The sequence below is a fragment of the Asterias rubens genome, chromosome 2 (genome assembly GCF_902459465.1).
Source record: "Asterias rubens chromosome 2, eAstRub1.3, whole genome shotgun sequence".
NCBI classification, from domain to species: domain Eukaryota; kingdom Metazoa; phylum Echinodermata; class Asteroidea; order Forcipulatida; family Asteriidae; genus Asterias; species Asterias rubens.
In genome coordinates this window covers 20,355,982-20,377,033 of record NC_047063.1, presented here as the reverse complement: position 1 = coordinate 20,377,033, position 21,052 = coordinate 20,355,982, and the positions used below count along the sequence as shown (strand labels likewise).

The 21,052-nt window shown below is 38.6% G+C and overlaps 1 protein-coding gene across 1 annotated transcript; it reads left to right on the top strand.

Moving 5' to 3' along the window:
• The first annotated feature begins 106 nt into the window (after positions 1–106).
• On the top strand, positions 107–20,872 carry LOC117307463 (DNA/RNA-binding protein KIN17-like). The gene is made up of 10 exons (XM_033792218.1): positions 107–566; positions 3,426–3,520; positions 5,413–5,579; positions 7,686–7,870; positions 9,533–9,675; positions 12,107–12,218; positions 13,612–13,737; positions 16,524–16,623; positions 17,832–17,932; positions 20,530–20,872. The coding sequence occupies exons 1-10, from the start codon at positions 453–455 to the stop codon at positions 20,602–20,604; spliced, it is 1,218 nt and encodes a 405-aa protein (XP_033648109.1). The 5' UTR covers positions 107–452; the 3' UTR covers positions 20,605–20,872.
• Positions 20,873–21,052: the final 180 nt, after the last annotated feature.

The window sequence follows — 21,052 nt, the reverse complement described above, 5'->3', positions numbered from 1 at the left end:
AAAACCAAAAAAACAGGATGACAAGTAAGGTGCGTAATTAGATTCATTTAAATTAAATTAATACTCATTAGTTGGTCCAAGGTCACTTCCAAAAAGCTTACAGTAAATTACCAAGAAAATCCTATCTTATGTCATTATATAAAATCTGTATATAACATGCTTATTTGGTCCTTTGGATGGTTCAACTACTTTGTTCCCTTTTATGTATAATGAAGAATAGTGTGCAAGTAAAAGCAATTGTTTATTGAATTATTAAATAGTGCACACAAAGGACATAAAACAGCCGTCTGCATTGATGAACTCTTCTGAGTTTTAGTCTGGTACCACATTTACCTCTGCCCTTGAACTCGTTAGTGATGAAGGGGTAACCGTTCTCCATATGATTGTGTGGAGTATCACTAAAAAAAAGTTAGGTTCGAAGTACATGTAGTGGCAAAAATACGCCGAAAACGATGCCAAAACAGGGTTTTTTGACGCCTAAGGCAATCGGCAACAGGATCAAATCCAAGGGTCTTCAAAAGTTGCGATGGTTTTGCCAAATGTGTCAAAAACAGTGCAGAGACGAGGTGAGCATTTCTAATTTCTTTATTATTCTTTATTCACTGCTAATTGTTTTGTTTATTTGTTTGGATTTGGAAATAAAGTGAATTGAATTGAATTGAAATTGAATTGAATTGAATTTAACTCTGCTGAGTCTGAACTCTGATTGAATTTCTTTTTTTTTTAGCCACACAAACTCGCACTGTAAAGTGTAGTCTCTTCCTTGCTCTATGCACAGTATGACGGAGTGTACAAACAAATGTAACCAGGGATATAACCCATGGACTCGGCAGATGAAATTCCTTCCTCCATCATGATGTAGACCATGGAGGAAGAAGACCAACTGTTGTACTAATGTAGGCCTGGGAAAAGTTTCCGTATGGCGCCACCACTTTTTCATTCGATATAAAATAATATAGGAACTTATTTACCTGATTGATATATCCCTTTTTGTAAAAATGAGTGAAAAAGTGGTGGCGCCATACGGAAAGATCCCCTAGGCCTGTCCTGTTCGCCCCCCAGAGGGCCAGACTCGTAAATTCTAACTATGACTGAGGTTCGTTCCGCTATCGACTTATCGTCTTCACGTTCCGCAATCGTCAGATCGTCTCCACGAGTCTACTACGAGACGATAATGGAACGAACCTCGAATACATAATACTAAAATAGTTCTAGGAGTACTCGCCCTGCAGCAAAGTCGCCCACTACAAAACCTCAACTGATGCAAATTGCCAAATTGTTAATGTTACATTGTTAGTGTTACCACTTTTTTGGAAATCATGACACAATGACAAATTCCAAGAACACAGATTTGATTATCAGAGGGTTATCGACCCTATATGTTTTCGAACCCAAATTTTGATTCCTGTTTACTGCGAGACTGTGCAACCTCCACCGGTGAGACAAGCTCTGCTACATGTATTTACTCACGGTCTGTATTTTGTCAGGCTTAATCATGCTGAGAATAAAGTTGCCTGTCATAGGTTATGCTCAAACATTTATTAAATGATGAAGTTTTGGTATAAATCACTAGTGCATTATTATGCCAACAATCAAATTAGTCTATAAACCTCTAAGAAACATCATCCAACGTCTAAATTTCAAAACAAAATTATTATCTGCTACATGAAGATTGAGTTTCATTCTGCTTTTTAGTCACTATTGATCATGTAATGTGGTTGCTATTTGGGATTCTATGGTGTGCCAATATAATATGGGGAAAAAATTAAAATATTTTAAATGAAAATGAAAAAATGTAATAAATTCTGATAAACGTAATAAAAGATATGTCTACATTAGAGAGAAAATATAAAAGATTGGTTTCTTACTCCTGAAACCAAACATTGCTGGTCTGAAATGGAGTGTTTGTGCTTCAAGGGGGTTGAGGTGTTTTAATGTCATGCCTTGTGATATCTCCGGATTCTAATCAAGTAGCGATAATTGTCTTGGGACAAAAATCTAATTTTATTTGTTTTCAAAAAATAGTAATTGAATGAGATTTTTTATTTATTTTGCACGCCATACTAGCTTCTGAATATTCAATAACATACCAAAGGTTTGAAAACATATAATGGCGTCGCTCCAATGTCATACATGTACACGCATTAGCAATATAAATAGTGGATTATCTCTCGCAACAGAAAAACAAAACTTTTAAGATTTCAACACACAATGAAATGTAAGTGTCATTGTAAAAAGGTTGTTTACATGTAGATGATTTACAAAAAAAATCAGTTTAGTTTTTGATTGTGAAAATTTTTCCTGTTATCCAACTGAAAACACATGACACAAGGATAATATCAATGTCAAGTTCACAGAGTTGTGTTCTACTGTGATCAGATTCATTGTTAGTTACGATAATCCTTGATCCTTTCGACGTTTGAGACCTGTGTGAGCATGACCGGCAAGAGGTTCTTTTATTTCAGCTGTGCCAATCTTAGCAGTTTAATGTATTGTACTTCTTGGTCACATTCTTTACGTCTGGTGAACCTAGATCCAATGTTTTGGGTTGAGAAAAGCTCACAGTCACATCAGCGCAACCTCAGTCAACTAGAACTAGGAGTAAAACCATCCAAATACATTGAACTTAAATGATAATATTAATAAAAAATAACAAAAAGCATCAATAAACGCAAACATCCACATAAAAAGACACTTCATACCTTTTGAAACAACCTTTCAAGACCATATGTTTTTGCACACACATAACCAACATTTCACGGATTATTAAGTTGTAAATGAACCACAGAGGGTGCCATTACTTGTGTTGTTTTCCCTCAACGATTACTGGATCTGGGTGGGGGCGGGGGGTAAATGAAACATGGTCCTCCTCTACCTCTATACTAATTCACATATATGCAAAAACATCCTCCAAGCAACCAAGACTAATCCTTGTTTACAAAGGGTTGTCCAGGGGTGGCATGGTTGGCTTGTGCGTAAAGCGCTCGCCTCTCACCAAGGTGACCCCGGTTTGATTCCCGGCCAAGGCCATATGTGAGTTGAGTTGTGAGTTGGTTCTTTGCTGTGCCACGAGGGTTTTCTAGACCATCTGATTTTCCTCCCTCGGGAAAAATCAAACACTTTCGATCTCTGGCTGTGCTCCAAGGTCATATGGGTTGATGTGGCTGGCAGCATGCCTGCTTCTCGAACACGTTGTAGCCGCGTCCTTTGCAGTTCAGCTCTTAGCTAAGAGTAAGGATGATTAGCCCCCCAAATTGTTATTATTATTATTGTTATTAGTAGTAGTATTATTATTATTATTATATCCATTGATTGGCTGCCTAGGCTGACTGTGAAGCATTAGAAGGAGCCCAACTTGATCTACATAAATATTCATGATTGAATATAAAATAGCAGTGTGTCTGTTATATTTTTCGTTTTCACAGAATGGCTTCAAGTGTCACACAATGTCCGAGTCCCACCAGCGTCAGCTTCTGCTGTTTGCTGAAAATGAAGAGAAATTCCTGGATAGCTTTTCAGAGTAAGTGGAATGTTTTTATGTAAGGCTTGGATCTAGAGCTTGATGTGCTATGCAACGAGCAAAGCAACCGAGCTGTCAGAGGATGTGATTGGGTGGTGGTCCCCTCCTCCCATTCTAGGAACCTTTCCTTAGGCCCTAATATGACCCTCTCGTGCGCATTTCAGTGATGACATTTGTGGCCGCCACCAAATTTTATTAAAGTTTGTTTTAATTTATGGTTGAACCAAGAAAAATGGACTAGAGTGGGACTTGAGTTTGCGATCTCCAGATTATTGCGTTGGCACTTTTCTCTTTTTGTACCAGGAACATTTCTGCCACTGATGATTTTCTGTTGCCATTATCAATATCATTTAAGAGCTTTCAGTCTTCCTAACAACCAGATATCCCGACTTCAGCGCCTCCAAAATACTGCTGCCCACATTGTGACACTGTCTAGAAAGGTGTTCTATCACCCCCATTCTGAAACAACTACAATGGCTCCCTATCTCTCAACGAATCATCTTCAAGCTGATGCTCATTGTCCACAAAGCTCTTAATGGCAAGGCTCCAACTATATTTCTGAACTGCTTCAAGTTTACAATGTACACTCCATCAAGGAATCTTCGATCAAGTTCCATGCTTCTCCTCATTGAACCCAAGTCTTCGACACTCATGGGGTGACAGGTCTTGTTCTTCAGCTGTGCCACGCATCTGGAACTCTCTACCACTTAATCTTCGATCTTGTCTTTGTACCACCGAATTCAAATCTCTTCTCAAAACTTATCTTATGTCACAGGTTTTCAAGGACTAATTTTGTTGTGTCTGTTTTTCTTTGTTTTGTTTTAGTTTTTGTTTTGGGGTTTTACTGCGCCTTGAACATCCAGCAGGGTGGATATGTCCGCATTACAAGTTTTATAATTATTATTATGTATCATATGTGTGTACATAAAATAAGTAATAATTAGCTTTACTCGCATGACTTCTTGTGTCCCTATTGACTAATAAAACGACCAGTGTTAAAGGCACTGGACACCTTTCGTAATTGTCAAAGACCAGTCTTCTCACGTTCTGTATGCCAACATAATGGCATACATAAAGTAACAAACCTATGGAAATTTTGACTCAATTGGTCGTCGAAGTTGCGAGAGAATAACGGAAGAAAAACACCCTTGTCACACAAGTTGTGTGCTTTCAGATGCCTTGAATTGGAGACCTCAGCTGAGGTCTCTCATTCAATTCAAATATTTTAGTGAGAAATTACTTCTTTCTCAAAAACTACGTTACTTCAGAGGGAGCCGTTTCTCACAATGTTTTATACTATCAACAGCTCTCCATTGCTCGTTGCCAATAAGTTTTTATGCTAACAATTATTTTGAGTATTACCAATAGTGTCCAGTGCACTAAAATGTTGACAGTTATGTATTTCTTTTGAATAACTAAGACTCAGTATGCTAACCCTATGATTATCCATCCTGAACCTTTCCAGTAGTTCATCGGGGTTAGCAATTTGAGTGTTAACCCTTTGTGCACAGATTAATTTTATTGTTAAAAAAAAAAAAAACATGTTCATCAATGTTTTTCTTGTTTTTTTTTAATAGCACCCCCTATTGAACATTACATCAATCGAAAGCTCAACAATCGCTCTAAACAACTGAATGGGGACAGTATACATGGGTGTTGTAGCTTTTAAGTAATGGTCGTTGATCAAAGTCCAGTTTGAACATGTTTTAGTGGTCTCTAGCGACCGCCTTGTGCACCAAAGAGTTAAAAAGGTCAACCAGTTTCCACGGGAAGTTCCCAGGAAAATTGTCTCAAATGGGAGCTCCTAGAACAGCTAGCGTTAATCCTAAAAAGAATTGCTTTTAAATGTATGTAGTGCAGTAGTTCTTACTTTGTTGTTCTTCCACTCTCAGGGAGTTCTTTGACAGTTTTATGGAGCTGCTCCGACGACGGTTTGGCACAAGACGCGTTCACTGTAACGTCATCTACAATGAATACATCCAGGACAAGGAACATACTCACATGAATGCTACAAAGTGGGAAACGTTGACTGAGTTTGTCAAATGGCTCGGACGCGAAGGTATGAGTAACGGGAGTAAATAGAACAATTTGTTTTTTCCTGAGTTTTGTAAATAGAAAATGCACAGCAGAATCACTCGGGTGGGATTCGAACCCACGACCTAGAGAAGTTGTCTTACTACTAGACCTCTGAGCTAACGCTGTGGCTAGAGGCAGTTCGGTTAGTTTGAGTGTGGAAATTGCACGGCTCTTAAAGGCAGTGGACACTATTGGTAATTACTCAAAATAATTATTAGCACAAAACCTTACTTGGTAGCGAGTAATGGGGAGAGGTTGGTAGTATAAAACATTGTGAGAAACAGCTCCCTCTGAAGTGGAGTAGTTTTCGAAAAAGAAGTAATTTTTCACGAATTTGATTTCGAGACCTCAGATTTAGAATTTGAGGTCTCGAAACCAAGCATCTGAAAGCACACAACTTTTCTTTCATTATTATCTCGCAACTTCGACGACCAATTGAGCTCAAATTTTCACAGGTTTGTTATTTTTTGCATATGTTGAGAAACACCAAGTGTGAAGACTGGTCTTTGACAATCACCAATAGTGTCCAGTGTCTTTTATTTACACTAGACCGCAGCTCTACTGCCAGTGATGTTACATGTAGCAATGGGCCTAAAAAAAAAACAGTGACTGGATAATTCTAATGGTACTGTGTTTCAATGATGAAATAATCCAGGCATACAACTTTCAGCTGATTAGCTGTTTTCCTCGTGATTTTGTTTCTCAGCTGTGCCATTTAATAAGTGAGTGGGGATCAGTGATTTAGTGTCTGGCCAGTAAGTTCACAACAGGGCAAGTCCGATTTTCTTCTGTTTTTCCCACGCACTGTGTAATACCTTCAGTACTGTGGAAGTGTCGTGGCCGAGCGGTTAAGAGCACCGAATTCAAACTCTGGTGTTTCTGATCAGCAGAGTGTGGGTTCGAATCCCGGTTTCAAAAATGTCGGACGCAAATCTAAAACTTTCATTCTCATGGCCTGATCATATTACTGAAACTTTGTGGCGTCCGTATCGTGGCCAAGCAGTCTAGTTCACCTGACCCAAGCTGTTCGTTAGAATACCTGTCAATATACTTGTCAGCCACTTTACCATAATTGCTTAGTGAAAAGTTGGGAAGGTACAGTTGTGCATTCTGCTCTACCAGCCAGGCTCCTGTAGTGGATGATACGCATGCCTACACCCTTACTGAATGAAGGTGTTAACCCTGTTTCAGCCCCAGGAGTAGGTGGCAGCGTGCCCCTGGTGGTAACTGATTTTGATCCATAGCCCAAATCATTTATAAAGCGTAGTCCTCATCTTGAAGTGTCTGACCAGCCTTGTAAGTTGGGCGATATCTCATAGTATAGATAGATAGATAGATAGATAGATAGATAGATAGATAGATAGATAAAATGGTTTATTAAAAAACTGTCCTCGCAGCACAAAGGCTGAATTACAACAATTTTACATAAATTTTAAAATTTATCTTAAATAGGAGGCAAATTGGTAATAATAATTTTAAAAATGTGGAATAGTTAAGCCACTCCCCTTAGTCTACACATTGAAAATTGCACATTGAAATTGAATTAATTGTACTCAAAAATCGTGTGACAATACAACAAAACAGCAGACAAGAATTTAAAATGTTATAATCAAGAAAAGTAAGCAATAGACCAACTAAAATCTGAACATAAATTAGTTAAAAGCAGGCCATTGATCGTATTTGTATCTACAACATTGAAAAGGGATCACAATGGCTAGAGGTGGAAACAATATAGAACAATATTATTATTATTGCTTTAAAATTGGGTTTTGTTCCATAGACTGGTCATATACATAATCGGACTATTTTTCTCTACCATATTGCAAAACCAAACGGTACCAAATTGGTACCGTTTGGTTTTGCAAACTGGTAGTGAGATTTCATCTGAGTTTCTCAGGTTTCTGTGGTGAATATTTTTCCTAAGCGGTGGGACCCAGTTGCAGAATTGCTCAGAAGATAGCTGCTTCCTTCGTTCCTCGAGTGTTTCAAGGTTGAGGATTGCAAGCACCTCTTCGTAGGTAGTGTAATCTTTGCCCATGATAGTTTTACAAAAACTTAACTATAAAACCTTAACTATTTTTTGTTCCAGGTTTTTGTACTGTGGATCAAACAGAGAAGGGTTGGTTCATCACGTACATCGATCGAGACCCTGCGACGATCGCCCGGCAAGAAGCTGTAGCCAAAAAGGAGAAGGTGGAGCTTGACGATGAGGAGCGTATACAGAGATTCATCCAGCGCCAGGTGGAGAAAGGTGCAGGTGGTGCTATGGATCAGGTAGGAGCCAAAGAAATCCAGTCTTGTGAGATTTTACACTTAAAGGATTTGGGTGGTTTTTGTAACACAAAACACAATGTTCACACATTTACATTAAAGGAACACGTTGTCTTGGATCGGACGGGTTGGTCTACAAAAAAGCGTTTGTGACCGTTTTTTTATAAAATGCACATGGTTTGAAAGATGTTTTAAAAGTAGAATACAATGATCCACACAACTTGGCCTTGAAATTGTGTGGTTTTCCTTTTACTGTGCGAACTAACACGGTCGGCCATTTATGGGAGTCAAAAGTCTGACTCCCATAAATGGCCGTCTGTGTTAGTCGACGAGGTAAAAGGAAAACCGTGCAATTTCGAGGCATGTTTGTGTGGATCATTGTATTCTTCTTTGACAACCTATATGCATTTTAATACAAACGCTTTTCAAAGACCAACTCGACTGATCCAAGGCAACTCACACCGATTGTGGGGTGTCGTGGCCGTGCGGATAAGAGCACCAACTTTAAGCTCTGGTGTTTCTGTTCAGCAGAGTGTGGGTTCGAATCCCGGTTGTGTGCTTGAGCAAGACACTTAACCATAAGCTTCTCTCCACCCACCCAGGTGTAAATGGGTACCTGTGAGGGCAGAGATTGTTTGTGTAAATGCTTAGTGCGGAACGCGGTAACTCGCAGCACTGGCTGTATACTCCCTAAAAAGCTGAGATGGTTTAAGGAAATGTTGAAGCGCCATGAGAGTCACTGCGTGACGGACCTGAGCGCTATATAATAAAATATTGATAACATAAATTTATACCGCGCTTAATACTACATTTCTAAGCGTGTGGTGCTGGTGTCCTAGTTATGACTATAGTAAATCAGGGCAACATCACCAAATACAAAATACACATAACAAAAGCAGAAATAAACACAATTAACAGAAAATTACAAGCTGCAGAATGTAAAAGCCACTGTTCATAAACACCAAAGACAGTTTCGCTATTCCTAATGGTGGAGAGTGCGTCACGTGGGGGTGTTTAAACATTTGATAATGACCAGCAAAAAGTGTTGAAACATGGGCATGACACGCAAGCTTGCACCTGTGCTTATAAGACAGTTTCTTCGTTCCTATTGGTCGAGAGCAACGGCCGGGACGTTGTGCCACATCACGCGATACAGGCGACGCGCACAGCAATCTCCTTATACAGAGTTGTTTACCCGAGGGCGGCGGAGGGCCTTACCATTTCAAAGCTCGAGGGGTGTTGTATTGAAAAAAACATTGAACAATTATAATTTTTGCATTTATTTTACTTTTGGACGAAAAGTGTTGATGTTTTTTAACCGAAAAGGTATTTATGAATGGGAATCAAAGTGTGTTGAATCGAGGCCTGGTTCTTGATAATTTACCGCAACCTCGTCTCAGTAAAATTATCAAGAACCAGGCCTCGGCGGGTTTAAACCCACAAGTTGAAAACCTCTTCACCACACATTGATTCCCTTATTATTATTGTCATTGAATATAACAATCTGCAGTTCAAGTTTGCTTGAAGATTAAACGCAACCTCTTGTGGAAAACAGAACATATTGCGTGTCTGTGTCCTATATCCGACAAGGCAGAAGCGCTTTATTGTTCTGTGTTCCACTCGCGCTTGTGTGATAGCTGATAATGTTTGTGTACCACCATGCAGGGTACCAGTCAGGAGTTTACCGAGCTACAACGGGAGGATGACGAGAGCCGAGTCAGTTTCAATTTAGGCAAGATGGCCTCTAAAACTGAACCAAAGGACAGCAAGATGAAGGCTGTGTCAGATGCTACCTCCAGTAAAAAATCGTGAGTATTGTTGTAACTAGGCCTGGGCGACTAGTGAAGTTTACTACTCAACTAGTCTTACCTCAAATAGTCGCAACTTCCGCACTTGTCCAGCTAATTTTTTATTCCCAATATGCATTGCGGCATATTGTTTTTCACAGGCGAAATATATTAGTAACATTCACGGTGAAAGGAAGGATTGTGTCTCTGATGTCTGAATGTGTTTCGAAAGTAAATTATGTTGTCGCGAGCGACACAATTGGTTCACAAAGCAGGTAGTGGTGACTATTTTTGTAGTAGTCCTGGGGCATGATTAACCGAGAAGTTAAAGGATGCAAGCGCGGCTCGACTAAGCAATCAATAGTCACAACTGGGATACTAGACACACTAGTTCCATCAGGCTAAACTGTAACACTCAAAATTGAGGTGTCACATACACGATGGCCGGTAACATATGGGATTAAAACTCAAATAAAGACCAAGATTCTCTTTGGGCTGTAATATACAGGATGTTTTACTTAAAACTGTGTATATTTATATGGCTATACAAACATAATATAGAGTAGAAGAGCAGTGATGAGAAAGCAGGAGTAGACAGACTGGATTTGAGCCACAGTGTACACTTGGCTGACCAGAACAGGGGAAAGAATGACTGAGACTAGTCGGAGAAAGTCATTTATGTATTGGTCAGGAAGGGTCTGTGTGAGATAGTCAGTGAGGATGAGGCCATGTGGTTGGAGGTCACAATAAAAACATAAATTTATTGAGTGTTAGACAACCAGTCAGGGGTGGATTTCACCAGGAGTTCAGACTAGTTTTATCTCGAGTTAGGACCAGTTACTCGTCCTAACTTAGGACTATCCATGCAATGTGTATCTCCTACCTAACTCTTTTTTGAAATCGACCCCTGGACACTGGTGTCTGGGTAGGCCATTGCATTGATTGGGATGGGTTTGTGATTGTGAGCCTGGGGTGGAAGTGTGGGCACAACAAAACTTGTGCTAAAAATTATTTCAAGTACACTAGGCCTCTATAAAGAATCCATTGTGAAATGGTGCAGCCAGTGGGTTATTCTCAATTATTTGACTCGTGTACTACAGTCGGTAAGGAACATTGCTGTCGTCCCCCCCTTTATGTGTGACACCATCACCCACTGTTTTTCCTCAACTTCGACAGTGTTTAAGAAAGAGATGTTTTTGTGGAGGAATGGTACCGAGTAGGAACTTTGCAATCGGTGAGCTTTCACATGGAAATATTTTTCTGGAGGACTGGTACTGGTATGAACTTTAGAATCGGTGAGCTTTCAGATGGAATTACATCTCTGGAGGATTGGTACTGGTATGAACTTTAGAATCGGTGAGACTTCAGATGGAAATATTTTTTCTGGAGGACTGGTACTGGTATGAACTTAAGAATCGGTGAGCTTTCAGATAGAATTACATCTCTGGAGGATTGGTACTGGTATGAACTTTAGAATCGGTGAGACTTCAGATGGAAATATTTCTCTGGAGTATGAAATTTATAATCAGTTAGCTTTCAGAGGGAATTATTTTTTCTGGAGGACTGGTACTGGTATGAACTTAAGAATCAGTGAGCTTTCAGATGGAAATATTTCTCTGGAGGATTGGTACTGGTATGAACTTTAGAATCAGTGAGCTTTCAGATGGAAATAATTCTCTGGAGGATTGGTACTGGTATGAGCTTTAGAATCGGTGAGCTTTCAGATGGAAATATTTCTCTTGAGGATTGGTACTTTTACTAGTGTGAACTTCATAATCAGTGAGCTTTCAAATCGAGTCTAATGAGATTGTTTTTTTGCCAATAACAAACACTTTACTTTATCTTGAATTTTAACCCTCATGGGCTGTTTGTAACAATTGATTAAATTTATTTTATTTTATTACCTACATTGCACAAATACATACAAATGACATTGGTACAAAAGGGAAACCCCAAACAGGCACACAGGCCCACTAAATGCTACCAGTTGGGCTCACAGTTAGATTCAAAATTCCCTTGTTTTGTGTATTACGGGGTGCTGTGGCCCAGCGATTGAGTGCAGCACACTTGGTTTTGATGTTGGTGAGTGTGAGATCGGGTCCCGGTTGTAACACTTGAGCAGGACCCTTTATTAGACCATTAGTGTTTTATTCTTCGGAGGGAATTTTCTTTAGTGTATGTAAATTTAACTTTTACTTGTTAAACCTGATTGGGTCTAACTTTAGAACCGTTCAGACATACAGAGTTGAATTCAATCGGGTTGGACCATGAGTTAAACTTACTGGCTTAAGTACTGTGCCTGAACGACCTCATAATTCAAACACAGCTTTGAATACCTGTCATAAAGGTAATGGGTGCTTTAAGACAGTGGAGAGGTTTGAGAAAGCGCTATATAAGACCTGTGCATTGTCCATATTTTAAGTTTGTTTGTCATTAATATTTCTTTATGCAGGCATTCCAGTTGGGCTAACCCATTGAAGGATCAACAGTCAGTCACAAAGAAAGACGGCAACAGTCACGGCAAGAGTGGGAAGAGGAAGTCCGCTCTGGATGAAATCATTGAGGTACATAGTCCCCCAAAAAAACTAATTTAATAATAATAAGGATTCGAACTGCCTCTAGCTACCGGGCAATCTGGGTGGTCTAGTTGGTATGACACTGCTCTAGAATTGCAAAGGTCGTGGGTTCGAATCCCACCCGAGTAACATGCCTGTGATTTTTTTTCACAGGACTCAGGAAGGTACTGAGTATACAGTGCTACACACATCGGTGTATGGGTAAAAAAAAAAAAAAAAAATTAATAATAAGTTGGATTTGAAACTTTGCATGGTGGGAATGCGATATGGAATGGTTTGCAGCAACACCATCTAAATGAGTTGGGGTGGTTCTGAAAAGAACGGTTGGTTTTAACTCGACGTTTCAATCGGTATGTTCTGATTGTATTCTGGATTATAATAACAATACAAATAATTATGTCCTCCGTTCACTGCACTGGCTTGCTGTTCTTCAGTGCATTCTCTTCAAGACTCTCCTCCACTTTCATTCACTTGGGGCACTTAACCTTCATTCAAGACTTCATTCTTCGGTACCAACTTACACGACAGCTTCGCTCCACCATCACCGGGCACTTGCACATTCCATGAACACAACGTTCCTGTGGACACCGATCCTTGTTCTGTTTCAGGGCCACACCACTGGAACTCTCAATGCAATATCAAATTTTTGGAGTACTTCATTAAATTTATTCTACTATTTTGCATCGGGGGTAACACCGATGTGTATACTCAGTACTTTCCTGAGTTCTGTGAAAAATGTGGGTTTGAATCCAATCCAAGTGATTTGCCTTTCTCCTTATAAACATCTATTTAATCGTTGCGGTACCTACTTTTAACACATAGGATTCGTAGTGTCTCTAGCCACTGGGCTAGCTGGGTGGTCTAGTGGTAAGACATCTACTCTAGCAATATGCAAAGGTTTGTTTGGATTAACACCCAAGTGATTTGCCTGTGGGTTTTTCAAAAAGAAATATGGAAAGTGCTGTGTATACAGTGCTTATTCACATTGGTGTAAGGGTAAAAACCAAAATAAATAAAATGGTGAGGGCATATAATATACAAAACATAATATACAAATTTTGTTAAAATGTTGTTGACATCTATACATTTGTAGATGTTTGTGCATTAGGTGCGTTAAGACCTCTTGGTACTGTTTTGGTTTTCGGTAGGGTTGATACAACTGCGCAAACACCTCTAGCTTTTGTTCTGCTTTTTGTTAATGTTCTTGTCAAATGGTTCAAACCAGAAGTTGAAAGAAAACAAACAATTTGAAATCCATAATTTTAGGCTGGAAAATTAAAAGATTGATGACATCATTTGGTGACATTCACGAAGACCTTGTTTTGGGTCATGTCACATAAACTGAATATCTAGGTTCATTTTTGTTCTTTTTGAAATGTAGGAAGAGGAGCGGAAAAAGAAAGCCAAAGTGACGCGGACGGAAAACTGGCTGACTGAGGGGATCGTTGTAAAGGTCACCACTAAGAGACTTGGGGAGAAGTACCACAAAAAGAAAGGTGTGATCATGGTAAGACTTCATCACTCTGGTGTCCACTTCCTCTGATTACTTCTTGACGGCGCTTCATTATGCTGGTGTTGACCTTCTCTTTAATATGTAACATTTCAAACTTGAGGAATACTTCATCCTTCTGGTGTTGACCTTCTCTTTAATATGTAACATTTCAAACTTGAGGAATACTTCATCATTCTAGTGTTGTCCTTCTCTTTAATATGTAACATTTCAAACTTGAGGAATACTTCATCATTCTAGTGTTGACCTTCTCTTTAATATGTAACATTTCAAACTTGAGGAATACTTCATCCTTCTGGTGTTGACCTTCTCTTTAATATGTAACATTTCAAACTTGAGGAATACTTCATCCTTCTGGTGTTGACCTTCTCTTTAATATGTAACATTTCAAACTTGAGGAATACTTCATCATTCTAGTGTTGTCCTTCTCTTTAATATGTAACATTTCAAACTTGAGGAATACTTCATCCTTCTGGTGTTGACCTTCTCTTTAATATGTAACATTTCAAACTTGAAGAATACTTCATCATTCTGGTGTTGACCTTCTCTTTAATATGTAACATTTCAAACTTGAGGAATACTTCATCATTCTGGTGTTGTCCTTCTCTTTAATATGTAACATTTCAAACTTGAGGAATACTTCGTCATTCTGGTGTTGACCTTCTCTTTAATATGTAACATTTCAAACTTGAGGAATACTTCATCATTCTAGTGTTGTCCTTCTCTTTAATAGGTAACATTTCAAACTTGAGGAATACTTCATCATTCTGGTGTTGACCTTCTCTTTAATATGTAACATTTCAAACTTGAGGAATACTTCATCATTCTAGTGTTGACCTTCTCTTTAATATGTAACATTTCAAACTTGAGGAATACTTCATCATTCTGGTGTGGTCCTTCTCTTTAATATGTAACATTTCAAACTTGAGGAATACTTCATCATTCTGGTGTTGTCCTTCTCTTTAATATGTAACATTTCAAACTTGAGGAATACCTCATCCTTCTAGTGTGGTCCTTCTCTTTAATATGTAAAATTTCAAACTTGAGGAATACTTCATCATTCTGGTGTTGACCTTCTCTTTAATATGTAACATTTCAAACTTGAGGAATACTTCATCATTCTGGTGTGGTCCTTCTCTTTAATATGTAACATTTCAAACTTGAGGAATACTTCATCATTCTAGTGTGGTCCTTCTCTTTAATATGTAACATTTCAAACTTGAGGAATACTTCATCATTCTAGTGTTGTCCTTCTCTTTAATAGGTAACATTTCAAACTTGAGGAATACTTCATCATTCTAGTGTTGACCTTCTCTTTAATATGTAACATTTCAAACTTGAGGAATACTTCATCATTCTGGTGTTGACCTTCTCTTTAATATGTAACATTTCAAACTTGAGGAATACTTCATCATTCTAGTGTTGTCCTTCTCTTTAATAGGTAACATTTCAAACTTGAGGAATACTTCATCCTTCTGGTGTTGACCTTCTCTTTAACATGTAACATTTCAAACTTGAGGAATACTTCATCATTCTAGTGTTGACCTTCTCTTTAATATGTAACATTTCAAACTTGAGGAATACTTCATCCTTCTGGTGTTGACCTTCTCTTTAACATGTAACATTTCAAACTTGAGGAATACTTCATCATTCTAGTGTGGTCCTTCTCTTTAATATGTAAAATTTCAAACTTGAGGAATACTTCATCATTCTGGTGTTGACCTTCTCTTTAATATGTAACATTTCAAACTTGAGGAATACTTCATCATTCTGGTGTGGTCCTTCTCTTTAATATGTAAAATTTCAAACTTGAGGAATACTTCATCATTCTGGTGTTGACCTTCTCTTTAATATGTAACATTTCAAACTTGAGGAATACCTCATCATTCTGGTGTGGTCCTTCTCTTTAATATGTAACATTTCAAACTTGAGGAATACTTCATCATTCTGGTGTGGTCCTTCTCTTTAATATGTAACATTTCAAACTTGAGGAATACTTCATCCTTCTAGTGTGGTCCTTCTCTTTAATATGTAACATTTCAAACTTGAGGAATACTTCATCATTCTGGTGTTGTCCTTCTCTTTAATATGTAACATTTCAAACTTGAGGAATACTTCATCATTCTAGTGTTGACCTTCTCTTTAATATGTAACATTTCAAACTTGAGGAATACTTCATCATTCTGGTGTTGTCCTTCTCTTTAATATGTAACATTTCAAACTTGAGGAATACTTCATCATTCTGGTGTTGACCTTCTCTTTAATATGTAACATTTCAAACTTGAGGAATACTTCATCATTCTGGTGTTGTCCTTCTCTTTAATATGTAACATTTCAAACTTGAGGAATACCTCATCATTCTGGTGTGGTCCTTCTCTTTAATATGTAACATTTCAAACTTGAGGAATACTTCATCATTCTGGTGTTGACCTTCTCTTTAATATGTAACATTTCAAACTTGAGGAATATTTCATCATTCTAGTGTTGTCCTTCTCTTTAATATGTAACATTTCAAACTTGAGGAATACTTCATCATTCTAGTGTTGACCTTCTCTTTAATATGTAAGACTTTAAACTGGATGAAAACCTCATCATTCTGGTGTCCTTATCTGTAGCACATGGTTGAGTTGGAAGTGAGATGAAGTAAGAATTGAAATCAATTTGTTGTTTTTTAGATAAGTCACAATTGTTTTCTCTCTTAAAAACTGAGACGCCACATTTTTCAATTGTATGTTTTCTGAATTTAGACCTGCCATATGTTGTTTTGTATTTCATTGTTTCAGGAAGTACGGGATCTGTTCACAGGAGTTGTTAAGATGGTGGACACTGGGGCCAAAATCAAAGTAGACCAGCAACATGTTGAGACAGTGATCCCAGCACCAGGTGAGAGGCCAGCTGCGTTTAGTTCGATCAAGGACTGCAGATAAAGCAGACTGCAGATAAAGGGACACGTCGCCTTGGATCGGGCTTGTTGGTCTTGTTGGATCGGGCTTGTTGAAAGCGTTTGAAACCTTTTGTTATGAAATGCATATGGTTAGAAAGATGTTTTAAAAGTAGAATATAATGATCCACACTAATATGCTTCAAAATTGCATGATGTTATTTTACTTGCGTGAACTAACACGGCACGCCAATTTGTGGATTCAAATTTTGGACTCCACAAAATGGCCGACCATGTTAGTTCGCAAAGAAAAACCCTGCAATTTTGAGGTTTATTTGTGTGGATCAATATATTCTACTTCAAAAACATCTTTCTAACCACATGCATTTCACAACAAATGGTTTCAATTGCTTTTTATAAACCAACTTGCCCGATCCAAAGCAACGTGTCCCTTACGCCCTTTAACCTTAGATTGACTAACTCTAATCATTTAATAGATATTCATAAATACCTCAGACAGTTTCGCTATTCCTATTGGTGGAGAGCGCATGACGTGGGGGTGTTTAAACGGTTGATAATGACCAGCTGGAGCTCTGTTTATTACCAGTTGTTTTTGGATACTATGCGCTAGTCTTGGTGTAAGACGTTTCTTGTTGTAAGCGATGCGGGCACTGTCGGTGAGTTGGCCGCAAAAGGAAAACGAGAATGTCTTGCACCAAGACTATACGCGCTCGAACGGATCCAGAAACTGTCGTCTCAGTCATAACAATGCAACACACATATGTACAGAGCTGAAGCACGTCGGAAACGGATAAGTTTTACAGAGTTTCTTACTTTATTACACCTTTTATTAAACCAAAAAGGCATTTATAAATGGAAATAAAAGGGTAGCAGCGAGTTCTTAAATGGCCTTTTGAAACCTTGCAGGGCCGTTGCCGTGTGATAAAGGACCTCGCCTTCGGCTCGGGCCTTTATCACGCGGCAACAACGGCCGTTTAAGAACTCGTCGCTACCCTTTTATTCCCTTATTAAAGTTGCATCGATTATTTTAATAACTGTATGCATTTTATAACAAACGGTTTCAAATGCTTTTCATAGACCAACTCGCCCGACCCAAGGCAACGTGTTCCCTTAATTACGTGTAAAGGCTGTTACTCCTCACAACAAAAGTGGAAATAAATGTGAAGTTGACTTGATTTGTGAATGACAGGTAAGCTGGTGCTTGTAGTGAACGGCCCACACAGAGGACAAAAAGGTTCTCTGCTCTCCCTGGAAGACCAATCCTTTTCAGTGTCAATCAAACTGCAAACCGTAAGTACATTTAGATGAGATTAGATTTTATTTATTGTCCACGTTAAAAAACATAGAAACTTGACATCCACTGGCCATATACAAGTATACACAATCAATATCAAAACTATATGAATTACAAAACAAGAGAAGTAGAAATACAAAGCAACAAAAGACCTGCACACTTAAAAAAAATGCACCAGCCAAAACAACACCAACCGGTCACGTGGGACATCAAGCATCAAGACAAGAAAGGCTAGAAGAAACACCCAGCCTTCCTTCCCCTATAGCCACCCGTGACTAGTTAACGCTGCCCCGATCAATCCAGTCCAACAGTGCGAACAATACATTTATTACAAGACCATGGTAAAAAGTGCTAACAACCCTTAGTTACCCTGCTAGAATTGTTGTTGAACATGTGAATAGCATTAGGAACAAATGATCGTCTGGTGCGGCATAGTGAAGTCCTAGGAACAGAAAGACGCATACCCGACCTATTGAATGTAAAACAATTGTTAAGTGGATGAGAGATGTCTTGCATTATTTTGTGTACTCTAAGCATGAGTCTTTTTCATACAGTGAACCAATTGAATCCAGATCAGTACCAATTAAACGATGAGCGATTTTCCTTGGTATCTCCAGTTTCTTTACATTTTGTTCAGACAGATTACCAAAATTACAAATCAAACAAAAAGTGAGAATACTTTGAATCAGTGACTGGTAAAAAAGATTTAAGATCCTATTAGATAGATTTACCGCCGATGCGCTCAATCAGATTAATGTGCATTAGGTATCTGTGTATGTTAAGGAGAATGGACGAGAAAGTGTAGATCATCTGAGTGAGTAGCAAAGGGTATAAAATAGTCACTCAGTCGTTTTGTCAAGTATTCCGTGGACGGCTTGCAAAATGAGTACCTTGATTAACATAGGGTGCGTTCTATAAGCTTCCCTGGGTCGACCCCGCAGTGCTCACTCGGGTGAGCCCCTGACAAGAGCTAATCGAACGATCACACTCGCCCTCTCGTGGTGCAAACATGTACCTCAGGTCACCCCCAAGTGACCCACTCCACAAGCAGGGCACTGGGGGGCTGACCCGGGTGAGCCCGTCAAAGCTATTCGAATGAACCGGGGTCGACACAGGGAAGCTAAAGGAACGCACCCAATTAAATAACTCTTCTTTTTTTCTAATAAGCAGGAGAGAGTGCTTGTTAAATATATGTTCTACTGACTTTGCGAGTGTTGTTTTTTCGTTTTGAACAAACATCACTAATCTCGGTCAACTTCTTTTTGACTGACCCTGTACTTTATCTGCTTCATCTTGAGTCGGGTTGGGTTCAACGCCATTCTGGTTCTACTCGTATAAGATTTGACTAGTGTTAGTCAAGCAATATTCATTTGGGTACAATGGAGTACTAATTAAGAAGGCCGAGTACGAGTACTTGGAGCCATCTAGTAAGTGTCCAAGTAGTATGGTATACAGGGATGTGATTTCTCACTTTTTAACCGGAATCCCGGGGGGGGGGGTTGCCCCCCAAAAAAAGAAATTCTGGGTTCACCCAAAAATGAAATCAAATCAAATCAAAAATAAATATGAAATTTATACAAAAATGAAGATAAAACCATATAATAACGCCCCAGATTGCATTGCAGAGTAGGGCTAAAGACAAATGTTAATTCATGTGCATTGGGCTTCATGCTAGCAAGTTTTCAAGCCTGCATGCTTTTGCGCTTTGTGTCAGAGTTCAGGTTTTTTTCTTAACAACCTATCACATCCTTGGGTATAGGAGTGTAGAGTCCAACAGCCCAGTACAAAGTGCTTGGATCTTCTATGATATGAGTACCATATTAGGAAAAAGTTATATGATTTTTGCTCATTTTTAGACAAATTCTTTTTACTTAAAGACACTGGACACTATTGGTAAGTGTCAAAGACCAGTCTTCTCGCTTGGTGTGGATGTATCTCACATAAAATAACAAACCTGTGAAAATATGAGCTCAATTGGTCGTCGAAGTTGCGAGATGACTATGAAAGAAAAAACACCTTGTCACACGAAGTTGTGTGCTTTCAGATGCTTGATTTCAAGACCTCAAAATCTAACTCTGAGGTCTCAAAATCAAATTCGTGGAAAATTAATTCTTTCCTGAAAACTATGTTACTTCAGAGGGAGCCGTTTCTCACAATGTTTTATACTAATAACCTTTCCCCATTACTCGTTACCAAGTAAGGTTTCATGCTTACAATTATTTTGAGTAATTACCAATAGTGTCCACTGCCTTTAAGTCTAGTTTGTTATGATGACTATTTTTTAAACACGAACAAATCACAGACAATTTCAATTTTACATTTTGCCAGAGCTTATTTTTTCTATAATAGAGTAGTAGAAAGGAAGTGGTATTTACGACAAGTATTTGGAATCTGAGTCCGAGTACATTTTCTGCTGAGTAATATTGAGGACATGACTTCGTCGGGAACAGATTATGTTTCAGTCAAGTATTGACTAGAGACTTTGAGTAGTGTTATTTCATTTATAGCCAAGTTCTTAGAGGAAGCAATAGGTGAATTACTCAAAGTTATTGCTTTCAAATTGTGGAGTCATTATTTGTTTTGATTTATGCAGGGTCATTCAGCTGGGAAGATGGTAGGCGGTATCCCGTATGAGGATGTATCCAAACTTGCTATACAGGACACATGACAGAGCTGGACACCAACTACATGAACTTTGATAACTTTTTTTTTTCATGTTTTTTTTTTGTTATAACTTTTAAGAATGGTTTAGCTGCTCAGAAAAACGGACAACTTAATGAATAACAATAGTTTACCTTTCTACTGTCTGACCATTCAATATCACCCTCTTTTTTGTTAGAATGGTTTTAATTAAAATCAAGATTAAAGTCACCTGGAAGTGGTATTTTGTCAAAACAAAGCTTTTGTCACTAAGATATGTGTTTTGATGAGTGGAATATGAATAAACAGTTAACTAAGGTTCTAAAAAAAATAGTTCTTATATTATTTACAAATTTAAGAGTAGGCCCCGACCTGAGAGGGCGCTGTTCGTGACGCCAATCGAGGCGCGATATTTGAAGAGAAAGTGTGTAGTCTGGCCCCGTACACTTTGTCTGGGTACGTACAGAACTACGGTC